Source organism: Rhagoletis zephyria, unplaced genomic scaffold, assembly GCF_001687245.7.
Source record: "Rhagoletis zephyria isolate East Lansing unplaced genomic scaffold, Rhagoletis_zephyria_1.1 Rzeph_scaffold_05505, whole genome shotgun sequence".
In the NCBI taxonomy this organism is placed as follows: Eukaryota; Metazoa; Arthropoda; class Insecta; order Diptera; family Tephritidae; genus Rhagoletis; species Rhagoletis zephyria.
Window position 1 is genome coordinate 5,547 of NW_016162588.1, and position 13,376 is coordinate 18,922.

Genomic DNA, 13,376 nt, shown 5'->3' on the forward strand with positions numbered 1-13,376 from the left:
ACGAATTATTTTGGTTAAACTATATATATCAAGAGCGATACTTGCTTTTGCTGCAAGTTTTGCTAAATATTCAACACCTCCACAATCTGTAAATGCCTGATTGTTCTCAAAAAACATCTTTAAGCTCAGCTCATTAGCAACAATCCCATGTTTTCTAGTCTTAGATATTTGAGTAAAGATACTCTGATGCAGTGGATCGTAAAAACTTTCTGCTGTGATCATATCTTCCACCGCATCACATATTCTATTATCGCGAATCATAGCTCCTATGAGCATCTGTTCAGCCTCAAGATTATGTGGAAGTTTACATATCTCTTCGTCTAAATTTGATAAGTTAGCTAACTTATTCATGTAGTATTTTTAAATCTGTGTATAATTATATATGTGTATCTCTAAAAAAGGCCAGTCCGATTTTTACAGCAAGTTTGTGTTGACATTGCATATGATATTCCCTACAATTGAAGTTGATAATCAGATTTATATTTATCATGTTTGCGGTAATTGAAACAGGAGGAAAACAATTCCTGGTCAAAAAAGGTAGTATAATAAAGGTAGAAAAGCTAGAAGCTGAAAAAGGGAAAGAAGTAGAAATCAAAAAAGTGGTTTGTCTTTCAAATGATGGGTTAACCTATTCACCTAATATTACTGTTAAAGCTGAGGTGTTGGAGCAGCGTAGAGGAGAAAAGGTTATAATCTTTAAAAAGAAAAGAAGAAAGAATTACCGTAGAAAGACAGGTCATAGACAGTATATAACTGTTCTTCGTATCAATGAGATTGGATAAGAGGTATAGGATATGGCAACTAAAAAATCAGGTGGTAGTTCCTGTAATGGTCGAGATTCCATTGGCCGTAGATTAGGAATTAAGAAAAATGGAAAAGTCATTCCTGGAAATATAATTATTCGCCAGAGGGGTACAAAATTTCATCCTGGAAAAAACGTTGGTATGGGTAAAGATCATACAATTTTCGCTAAAATAGAAGGTTGGGTTAGCTTTAGAAGGTCAGCAAACAAGAAAACTTTTATTGACGTAACTCCTATTGAGATTTCAGCTTAACATAGGGGCCTGTAGCTCAGGTGGTTAGAGCGCACGTCTGATAAGCGTGAGGTCGGAAGTTCAACTCTTCCTGGGCCCATATCTCTAGGTTAAATTTAGCATCGACTTCCAGTCGTTAACTAAGACGTTGTTATATGGTATATTATTAAATTACAAAGATTATCGTTAATAATTTAACTGCGTTATGTTTAACTCTTTACTAGTATTTGATATCGAAACTGTACCAGATGTTAATTCTTGCAAAAATTTGCTTGATATTAGCGATAAAAGTAACGTTCATGAGAGAAGAGATGCTTTGACAAAATATCATCTTGAGATCACAAATGGACAAAATGATTTCTTACGCCAGCCATTTCATCAAGTTGTAGTAATCAGCTTTTTACTTTGCAGTATTAGCTATCAAAGTGGCTATGAAGTCTTTAAATTGGAGGAAATTAGATCTGGCGGAACACCACAGTCTAGCGAAAAAGATTTGGTAAAGGGTTTTTTTAACTATATAGCAGAGAAGAAGCCTCGATTAGTTTCATTTAATGGGCGCACTTTTGATATTCCTGTATTGAAATACAGAGCTATGGTGCACGGCATCCAAGCAGAATATTTTCATAAGGCTGGAGATAAGTGGAATAGCTATAATCAAAGATACAGTAGTGATTGGCATTGTGATTTGTTAGAATCTCTCTCTGACTTTGGAGCTTCTGCAAGGATCAAAATGAATGAAGTTTGTGCAGCATTTAATCTGCCTGGTAAAATTGGCGTTGATGGATCACAGGTTATGGATTTGTATGACAATGGTAAGATACAAGAGATAAGAGACTACTGTGAAACAGATGTAGCAAACACTTACCTAATTTACCTAAGATTTATGCATCATCAAGGTAGAATAACCACTGAAAGTTATAACAGAAGTGTAGAGGAGTTACTTGCAGAATGTGAAGGGAAAGAACATCTGCAAGAGTTCAAGCAAGAGTGGGAAATAACTTGTAAGGGTAGCTTTTATCTATAATGGTTACTAAATGGTTTATTTAAATGTTTTAAAAGTTCGATAAAATACTTAAGTACTAGATTTTTTCTTTCTGTATGTTACTCATGTTAACGTGAACGTAAAGATAGCACTATGGCAAGAGTTGGATTTTCTTTGACAAGCCTTCTTGGCCACAGCAATAATATTAATATGCAGAAGAGTAAAAGAAAGAAACATTCTAAATTATTAGATAAAGCACTTGGGTGCATTGACAAAGTAACAAACTTTATTTTAAAACGCGAAGGCAAACACACAAACGAAGTCTTACGAGTGACATGGGGACCGCTATTTTTTGGTTTGATAGTGATATTCATTTTTTTCGGTATAGGCGGTATTTGGTCAGTTGTAGCTCCAATTGACGGAGCAGTGCATGCAAGCGGAGAAGTTATAGTATCATCCAATAGAAAGATAGTTCAGCATTTAGGTGGTGGAATAATAAGTAAAATCTTAGTGAAAGAAGGCCAAGCCGTTAAGAAGGATGAACCCTTGGTGTTATTAAATGACGTAAATGAGAAAGCAAATCTCAGTATAATTAAAGAAAAGCTTTTATCATTTTTAGCAACAGAAGCTAGGCTGATTGCAATAAGAGGAAATTTACCAACCCTCGAACTTTCTGATGAGATTAAGCAATTGTCTAGCAAGGAAATTGTTAATAAAGTAATGAAAAATCAAATTAAGCTATTTAATTCTCAAAGAAAGAGCGTATTGGGAAAGATAGGCATACTACAACAACGCATAAAACAATTAAATGATGAATTAGTAGGTTTAAGTTCTCAGTTAGAAGCAGCCGATAAACAAAGTACTTTAATAAATGAAGAGTTAGAAATGAAAAGGCAGTTGCTTGAAGGTGGCCATATAGGTAGACCACACATTCTAATTTTAGAAAAACAGTTCGCTGAAATTGAAGGCAGGGTTGGCCATTTGCGATCTGCAATATCTCAAGTGCAGCAAAAAATTGGAGAAAATGAACTAGAAATTATCAATACAAAAAACGACTATCAAGAAAGAGCTAATGCTGAGCTCAAAGAAGTTAGTACATCTATAGCTGATCTAAAAGAGAGGCTAATGGTTGCTGAAGATGGGTTAGCACGTACTGTTATTAAATCACCACAAGATGGGGTGGTTACAGATATAAAGTATCATACAGAAGGTGGTGTAATACAGTCTGGTGTACCAATCATGAGCGTAGTGCCTTCAGACGATGACTTGGTAATAAACGCAAAAATTCAAACCAGGAACATAGAAGAAATATTGTCAGCACAGAAAACGAGTAAGAATATAATATCAGCCGGCGGATTAAAAGGGTTAAAAGTTAAAGTGCGGTTGAGTGCTTATAGTGCTCGTCGTTTGGGCTTAATCAATGGTATAGTAAGTCACATTTCCCCAGATGCTCTTGATGACCCAAGATTAGGACGTTATTACTCAGTGCGTGTAGTAATACCGCAGCAAGAAATAGAGCAATTCAAAAATGTATATTTATACCCTGGAATGCCTGCAGAAGTATACATAGTTACCCAATCACGTACTTTCTTCTCAATATTGTTTACTCCTATTATTGCAGCATTTGATAAGTCATTTATTGAAAGATGATATGATATAGTTATTGATTCTTGCATGAAAGGTAAATATAAAGCCCGGCACTTACTGGAATAGTAAGCAAATACACTATACCCAAAGCAGGTAGTGTTAACCATGGTTTACTTATAAAAAATATAATAAGTATTCCAAGAGATGAAAGAAATATATAAGATAAATTCTTGGGAATATAAATATGTTTTGCAGAAAAGGTAGGAATATGACTTACTGACAAAAATGAAACTATTAAAAAATAACAAGCTGTGTTTCTCATATTAAAAAGCTGTTCCATAAACAATAAATCCTGAGACTGAAAAGTAACTACCACTGGTAATACAGAAAGTAAAGCGCATAAGGGAGCAGGTACACCAAAAAAGAAAAGTTTTTCCCAATCCCGTTGCTCCAAATGCAATAAGATATTAAACCTTGCAAGCCTAATTGCCATGCAGATCATATATATCATTACTAACATCCATCCTATAACTTGAATTTCTTGTAGCTTCCAAAAATATAGAAGAAATGCAGGCGCTGCACCGAAATTAAAGAAATCTGCAAAGGAGTCAAGTTGAGCACCAAAATCGCTAGTTGATTTTAGAATTCTTGCTATTCTACCATCCATTCCGTCTAAAACTGCAGCAATAATGATAAATACCACTGCAAATTCCCATTGTTCATTAAATGTAAACTTGAGAGAAGTAAGGCCTGAACATAGGCCTAGTAAAGTCACAAAATTTGGGAATAGTTTTGCAATAGGAAGTAACTTATTGTTACCGTCATCACTACTCATACAATATCAAATGTTAGTTTTTCGTGAATATTATCGTTTTCAATCAAATTTGCTATAACTGTTTCACCGCCAATAACCGTTTGTCCTTTTGATACTTTAACTGCTATACCAGAGGGAATGAAAATATTAACCCTGCTGCCAAACCTTATAATACCAAATCTCTCACCTGCTTTTACATTCTGAGATACTTCTAAGTTACAAACGATACGCCGTGCAATAAAACCCGCTATTTGCTCTACAATGATTTCTTTTCCTTCCTGATACTCAATTACAATCACTTGTTTCTCATTTTCATTACTGGATCTATTGTTCATTGCAGATACAAACTTACCCTTTTTGTAATTCATTCCTTTGACCATACCAGATATTGGCACACGATTTACATGAACATTTAAAACGCTGAGAAATATACTTACACATGTAAATTTCTTCTCCTCTTTGCTGTCTTCCGACAGAGAATAGCTAACCTCTTCAATTGATGAAATCACACCATCAGCAGGGCTAAGAATAAGATCCTTATTATTTGGCACAGCCCTTGCTGGATCACGAAAAAAGTAGGTGCACAACAGCGTTGGAAATAAACACGTTACACCAAGACCCCAAGAAATAGAAAAAGCTATACATGATACTATAAAAGAAATGATTATAAATGGATAACCTTCCTTATTTATGTTAGGTAAATTAAAGCACATAACCTTATTATAAATGACTTATGATAAAATTTACCAGTTGTGACTTCCCATGAAAAGCTTTTTTTGCAATTTCTTAAAGTTGACCTTAATCGTCAGTGTTATAAATACTTTTTTCCTTTTCTATTCTTTCTTGCTCCTCAATGCAATATACAGCAAGTGGGTTAGCTTTGAGCCTTTCTATTCCTATTTCTTCTCCTGTTCCATCACAATAACCATAGGTTCCAAGTTTTATCTTCTCCAACGCTTCTTTGATTCTTTCTTTTTTCTCCTTTCGACGCTTAATTAATTTTTCATTTTCACCATCTCCGATAGAACCATATTTGCTCTCTTCCAATTCTTGTTCTTCTAGCTCATCCAGCATCGATTGTAGCTTTACGTTGAAATACTCTAAGTGCTTTATACTCATATATTCTTCATTTTCTGAAGGAGTGTAATCTTCTTGTAGCATCACTCTTAACAACTCTCCGTTCATAATTACCTCAATTAAATAATAAAATTTTCATATAATCTTATGAAACAAGACTATAATATACAACAGTAAACACTATAATTAATAATAAACATTTAAAAGTATAGCATGTTTAACCTATTAATAAGGAAAGTTACTGATTTTACCCATACTATATTCCTTTTTATGATAATGCTTAGTTTATCTTTATTTGCACTTGACAATCACTATGAACAAGAAGTTGTATTAACAATAATATGGATATGCACTGCTTTTACTTTGCAAATTTCTACAAGTTATTTATTTGCATCTGATTATCATGATGGTGTTTTAGAACAAATTTTTATACAACCACGTTCCTCCAGGCTTGCAGTCTTTTATAAAATCTTCTTTCATTGGTTGCTGCTTGGAATACCAATCTCAGCAATTGCCTGCATATTCAGCATTACAGTGCTGGATTACAACATAAAATACGTAATTACAATGGGGTTATCTTTATTGTTTAATATACTAATAATAATTAATATATCAGCCACCGGACACTCATTAATGCTCGGAAAAAGCAATTTAGCAGCGACAACATCACAAATTCTAATTTTACCGATGCTAATGCCTACTTTTGTATATTTTAAATTACTGACAAGCACTGAATTAAATATCAATATATTGTTGATCACTGCTCTAATCTTTATCACTTTGATAGCTAACAGCCTCTTAGCTACCCATACAGCACTAAAATTTGCTATAGAGCAAGACTAACAAAACTATTTGCCAATAAGCAAAATTGTTCAATAGTTAAATTTTCTGGACGTTCATTTCCACTTAATTGAGCGTTTTTAAGCACAATTTCTACATTATTGACCACACTCTTTAAGCTGGTTCTCAGCATCTTTCTTCTTTGAGAAAAAACAGTGTGTGCTAATTTTGCTAAAGCTGCTCGATCCACTAAAAATCTCTCGGTAGGCAAAGGTTTGATAGTAACTACCGAAGAATATACTTTTGGTTTTGGAAAAAATTCCTGAGGGGAGAGATGAAATTCAACTTTTACGTCGCACAGTAGCTGAGTTATTATTGATAAATAACCATAATTTTTAGAATTAGGTTGTGCTACAATTCTTTCTGCAACTTCTTTTTGGAACATTAACGTTAAGCTAGTAAAAAATTTTATATTATTCAGCCATTTGATAAGTAATGGTACAGAGATATTGTAAGGTAAATTAGCAATTACTTTAACTGGAAGCTCTACCAATTTTTCTTCTACGATATCGAGAGCATCCGCTTCTATGATTTTATACCTGTTGCTGAGTAATTGACTGTGTTGTTTTATTAAATTACTATCTTTCTCCACAGCTAATAGACATTTTGGATTACGTTTCAGTATTTCTCTTGTCAACGCACCATGACCAGGACCAATTTCAATAACGTTAAAATTTCCCAAGTCACCTGATAAGTCAACTATTTTTCTTACTGTTTCACTTGATAAAATAAAATTTTGCCCCAGGCTTTTTTTTGGCTTTGAGAAAATGTGCTCCATATTTTTTAAAAACTAGTTGACTATAATTTATCAGCAATTGTATATTATTAATACATTTAATGCCGGCTTAGCTCAATTGGTAGAGCAACTGACTTGTAATCAGTAGGTTGTCAGTTCAAGTCCGACAGCCGGCACTCGTTATCGTGTAAATTAATGTCTTTTTTGATCATAGCAAATTGGAAGATGAATGGGACGCGCTCCTCATTTATTGACTTTATAAATAAACTTAATAAAAAAAGCCATGGAATCGCTGTAAAGCTGGTTATCTGTCCACCTTTTACATCATTTCCAGATAAAATAGAACTAAGCGATAATATCAATATAGGAGCACAGAATTGTCATCATAAAAAATCAGGTTCTTACACAGGAGAAATCAGTGCAGAAATGTTGAAAGAGCTAGGTTGCAGTTATGTTATACTTGGGCACTCTGAAAGGAATAATGAGACAGATAATGAAATAAAACTTAAGGCTGAAGCTGCATTGGAAGTAGGCCTACATCCTATTATTTGTGTCGGTGAAAAACTAGAGGATCAAAAAAGTGGCAGAGCAAATGAGGTGATAGAGCATCAATGCAAAAATAGATTACCAGTGCATGGTGAGTATACAATAGCATATGAACCCATATGGGCTATAGGTTCAGGTTATGTACCAAATAGTGATCTGATTGCTGAAATAATAAAAACCATAAAGTTATGTACAGATAACAGGAATGTTGTATATGGTGGTTCGGTTAGCTCAGCAAACATAGAAGACTTGCTGAGTGTTTCTATTTTATCAGGAGTGTTGATCGGCAGTGCAAGCTTGGATTTTGATCATTTTTACGCGATCATACAAAAAGTGAATCGTCACCCAAGAAGAGAAGATATATCTCCTTCTATATAACCATCTATTACATATTTACTATTACTGCAGTTATGGTATGAATCTACAGGTAGTAAATGGAGATAGAAAATTCCTACTTGATTATTGTTATCATCTGTTATTCCACCACATAGCGAATGAATTCCTGTATCCTCATAAAAAGAATATGCTGCGATTTCGAAGTGTTTATCAAGTAAATGTACACCCTCGAATATTGCATAATTTGAGTTTGCAGAATTGTAATCAATAAAATCTATTTCGTTCATATATGCCTCACATATTAATGATTCCTTAATAATAACAAAATTGAAATATTAAAATCAAGTGAATATTAAAAGCTTTTTATGAATTCAGATCCATAACAACTTTAACGTGGCGTTTTTTACCTGCAGATAACTTTATAAATGGCTTATCCTTGAAATCTTTAGAATCCACTACGTAATCTACACTACAAATAGTACTATCACTAATTTTGCACCCATTAGCTTGAATTAAGCGCTTTGCCGCGTTCTTAGATGACTCTAGCCCAGTAATACATAACAAGTCCACCAAAGTTATACCATTAGCGACCTGCTTTTTGCTTAATGTGTAATCTTGCAACAGCGAACTGTCTTCATTTTCAAAAGCTGAGACTGCTGCTGATCTTGCATATTCTGCTTCTGCGTTGCCATGACAGATCTTTGTTACTTCAGTTGCTAGAATTTTCTTTGCTTCGTTTATTTCTTGGCCCTTTAAAGACTCCAACTTCTTAATCTCACTTTCTGGTAACTCCGTAAATAGTCTCAAAAAGCGACCTACATCCTGATCATCAACATTGCGGAAGTACTGCCAATAATCATAAGGTGAGAGCATATCGCCATCAAGCCAGACAGCCCCACTTTCAGTTTTACCCATCTTTTTTCCTTGAGAATTCAATAAGAGCGGCGTAGTAAGACCAAAAAATTCAGGCAAGTTTAATTTTTTACCAAGCTCAATACCGCTAACAATATTTCCCCATTGATCAGAGCCTCCTATCTGCAAGCGGCATCCATATTTCTTGTTTAACTCAACAAAATCATACGCTTGTAACAACATGTAATTAAACTCCAAAAAGCTTAAGTTTTGCTCTCTTTCTAATCTACTTTTTACGCTGTCAAAGCTTAACATACGGTTCACAGAAAAATGCGCTCCCACGTCACGTAAAAAATCCACATACCCTAATTCATCTAACCAATCGGCATTGTTAACCATAATCGCATCTATAGCGTCACTACCAAAAGATATGTACTTTTTTAATACTTTTTGAATACCACATATATTTTGATTAATCTCTTCCATGGCCAGAACCCTTCTTGCCTTATCTTTACCGGAAGGGTCCCCAATTTTAGTTGTACCTCCACCTAGCAAAGCTATTGGTTTATATCCAAATTTCTGCAGATGGCGAAGTAGCATAATTTGAACTAGGCTGCCTATATGGAGACTTGTGGCAGTACAGTCAAAGCCTATGTAAGCAACTATATAATTCTCTTCACATAGAAGCTGATCTAATCCTGTGATATTTGTACACTGGTATAGATATCCTTTTTCTTGGATGAAATTCAAAAAATCAGACTTGTATTTCATAAAAACCTTGCTTAACTAATACAAATTAACAATTCCATAGCTCCTCTATTTTGTAATATTCCCTCACTTCTGGTCGAAAGATATGAACAATTATATCCTGAAAGCTAAGTACTACCCAATCACCATTATCCATTCCTTCAACATTTATTTTGTCATACTGTTTAAGTTCTTTCATTACATGTCCGGCCAAAGCTTTTACATGACGACTTGAATCACCAGAAACAATAATCATATGCCTTGCAATAACAGTCCTATTATGCATATTAAGAGTAACTATATCATGACCTTTATTTTGATCTAGTATACTTTCGATAGTGTTTTTTGTTGACTCCATATAATATTTTTGAATCTAATAACATTATTATACATTTTAATTTTTAAATATGAACTATTTACTGTCACCTGAAACTACCATTATTATTATATTTTTAGCATGACAATTGTATACAATTACAATTTTGTGTATATAATAAAATTATAATTTATTATTAATATTAATATTATGAATAAAAATCTTATCTATTTAATCGGCTTTCCAGGTAGCGGCAAATTTACTGTAGCAAAAGAGCTATGTAAAATTATTGATGCGGTGATAGTACAAAATAACATGTTCAATGACATTATATTTAATATAGTCAATTTAAAAGGTAACAATGTGCCAGATAATTTATGGAACAGTATTTTTAAAGTTAGAGAAAACTTATTGGCAATATTGGGAAAGTATCATAGCAAGTCAAAGCATTACATCTTCACCAACGAGCTGATAGAAGGGGATTGTTATGATCGTAAGATATACGACTCAGTAGTAAATTTAAGTAACAGCATGCAGGTGAAAATGTTACCTGTAGTGCTGCATTGTAGCGACATAGGAGAATTAATGAAACGTATTCAATTTGAGGAAAGACGCCAATATAACAAAATTACCAATTTGTATTATGCTATGGAAAGAACAAGAGAAAAGAAACTATTCATACCTCCTAATGCCCTTGAGATTGATAACTCAAACTTAAGTGCGGAAAAAGTTGCAAAAAGAATCATTGAGGAAATGGAAAAAATGTCTAAGAATTAAATGTTTAGTATGGCTTCTATAACAGATAAAATGATTGAATCAGCAAATAAATATCGTCCATGCGTTGGAATAATGTTATTTAACAAGAAGGGAGATATCTTCACAGGAAAGCGTTTTGATAGCAATACGTATTGGCAAATGCCTCAGGGAGGAATTGATGATGGTGAAAAACTGGAACAAGCAGCACTGCGTGAGCTGCTAGAAGAAGTAGGCACAAACAAAATAGAAATAATAGCCAAAAGTAAAGATTGGATATCTTATGACTTGCCAGAAGAAATGGTACCAGAGCACTGGAATGGTCAATATTCAGGACAAAAGCAGATATGGTTTTTAATGAAATTTCTTGGGGATGATCAAGATATTAATATTAACTACAGTGACCACCCAGAATTTAAAGAATGGTGTTGGCAAAGTGTAAATAATATTATAGCCAATGCTATACCATTTAAAAAGGCAGTGTATGAAGCAGTTATAGATGAATTTTATCCTATAATAGAGATTTTAAAAATAGTAAGTTAAATGATAGTAGACTCTCACTGCCATCTTATTTATTTTACAGACAGTGAAATACCGGAAGTCATTTCAAGAGCAGAGAAAAATAGAGTAAAGGCTTTTCACAATATATGTTTAAGCCTCGATAACGTTCCAAAATTATTACAAATTTCTTCATCTTATAACGCAGTTTATTCATCAGTTGGAATACATCCGCTTGATAGTAGTATAGAAAATGGTGAATGCGTAGATGCAAACACATTAGTTGAGTTGACCAAACATAAAAAGGTTATTAGCATAGGTGAAACTGGATTAGATTTTTATAAATCTGATAACAAGGTAAACCAAAAGAGAAATTTTATATCGCATATAGAGGCTGCAAGAACAACACAATTGCCTTTAGTGATCCATACCAGAAATGCTGACAGCGATATAATTGATATATTAAAATCAGAAATAAAACTTGGTAATTTTGGTGGAGTGATGCACTGCTTTGCTTCATCTAAAGAGCTTGCCTATCAGGCAATAGATCTAGGGTTTTACATTTCGTTCTCTGGAATAATCACTTTTAAAAACACTAGCTTCCTAAGAGAGATTGCTCAAAGCTTACCAAAAGACCGAGTCTTAGTTGAAACTGATTCGCCTTACCTATCTCCTGAGCCATATAGAGGCAAAAAAAATGAACCAGCAATGGTAAAGCACGTTGTTGACTGTCTAGCACAACTATGGAATACACAGCTAGAAGAGGCTGCAAATATTACTACAGATAATTTCTTTAGGCTTTTTCATAACACACCCAAAGATGAGCGATTATAAAAAGTAGCATATGAGTTGGCTAACATTAAATCTATTTATAAATTAAGGTGTTTGTATTTGAAAAAGTAAAGGAATATAATATATTGAGTGTAATGGGTTATTAAGAAAAAATGACGATACGTGTAGGAATTAATGGTCTTGGCAGAATAGGCCGTAGTGTGTTACGTGCTATCTTTGAAATAGAAAAGTATAGCAAACAAATAGAATTGGTGGCTGTAAATGGGTCGCTAAGTGCGGCTCATCATGCACATTTAATCAAGTATGACTCTGTCCATGGCAGATTTAATGGTAATGTTGATTTCAACGAATCTGAAAATTGGCTATCAATAAACGGTAAGCGATTTTCTCTATATAAAGAACGTAACCCTGAAAATATTCCCTGGGATGTTGATGTAGTATTGGAATGCACTGGCGCATTTAATAAACATGCAGATGCTGCAAAACACAACACAAAAAAAGTGATAATCTCTGCTCCAGTTACAGATAGTGATGTAACAATAGTTTACGGTGTGAATAACCATATGCTCAAAAAAGAGCATAGAGTGATATCGGCTGGATCGTGCACGACAAATTGTTTAGCTCCTGTAGTACAAATCATGCACTCCAATGTTGGTATCAAAAGCGGTTTCGTGACCACTATACATGCTTACACGAATGATCAGAATATTCTTGATGGTAACCACAAGGACTTACGCAGAGCTAGAGCTTGTGCACTATCTATGGTTCCCACTACAACCGGGGCAGCAAAAACCATTGGATCCGTTATTCCAGAGCTGAAAGGCAAGCTTGATGGCACTGCAATCAGAGTTCCAACAGCTAATGTCTCTATGGTTGATCTCACGTTCGTAGGCAACAAAGAAGTGACAGTTAAAGAAATAAACGATATATTTAAAAGTACAGCATGCGGTGTGCTTTCTGTATGCGAGGAGCCCTTAGTCTCAATAGATTTTGTACATAATCCATATAGTGCAATCGTGGACTTAAACAGCACGTATGTTACAGGTGAGATATGCAGAATTGCTGCATGGTACGATAATGAATGGGCTTTTTCGTGTCGAATGTTAGATATAGCGTTACTATTATATGACACAGATCTCTTTTTATGAACACTTTGCAGAATTACGAAGGAGAATAATCTTTTGCTTTCTATTTTTTTGTGTAGCTTTTGGTTTATGTTATTATTTTAAGGAAAACATATATCGTTTCTTACTTTCACCTTTAATAGAAGCTACAAAAGATAGTAAAGAATTTTCCCTGATCTATACAGACTTAACTGAGGCATTTTTTGTATACCTTAGGGTTGCAATTATGAGTGCATTCTTGCTTTCATCTCCATTCTTTATCTGGCAGTTTTATATGTTTTTAGCTCCTGGCTTGTATAAGAACGAAAAAGCAGTGCTAGTGCCATATTTAATTGCAACACC

At 34.1% G+C, this 13,376-nt stretch overlaps 1 protein-coding gene and 2 non-coding genes across 3 annotated transcripts in view; all 3 read left to right on the forward strand.

Annotated features, from left to right (window-relative positions):
• Positions 1–1,060: 1,060 nt before the first annotated feature.
• On the forward strand, positions 1,061–1,134 carry TRNAI-GAU (transfer RNA isoleucine (anticodon GAU)). Its single transcript has one exon. It is a non-coding gene; the product is annotated as a tRNA-Ile (tRNA).
• Positions 1,135–7,173: 6,039 nt separating this feature from the next.
• Positions 7,174–7,246, forward strand: TRNAT-UGU (transfer RNA threonine (anticodon UGU)). The gene has a single exon. It is a non-coding gene; the product is annotated as a tRNA-Thr (tRNA).
• A 4,816-nt stretch (positions 7,247–12,062) lies between these two features.
• LOC108372174 (protein translocase subunit SecA-like) overlaps positions 12,063–13,376 on the forward strand; it is a 3,982-nt gene continuing 2,668 nt past the window's right edge. Inside the window, exon 1 of the mRNA XM_017627824.1 lies at positions 12,063–12,869. Within this exon, the coding sequence (XP_017483313.1) occupies positions 12,063–12,869 (807 nt within the window). The remainder of the gene's footprint in view (positions 12,870–13,376) is intronic.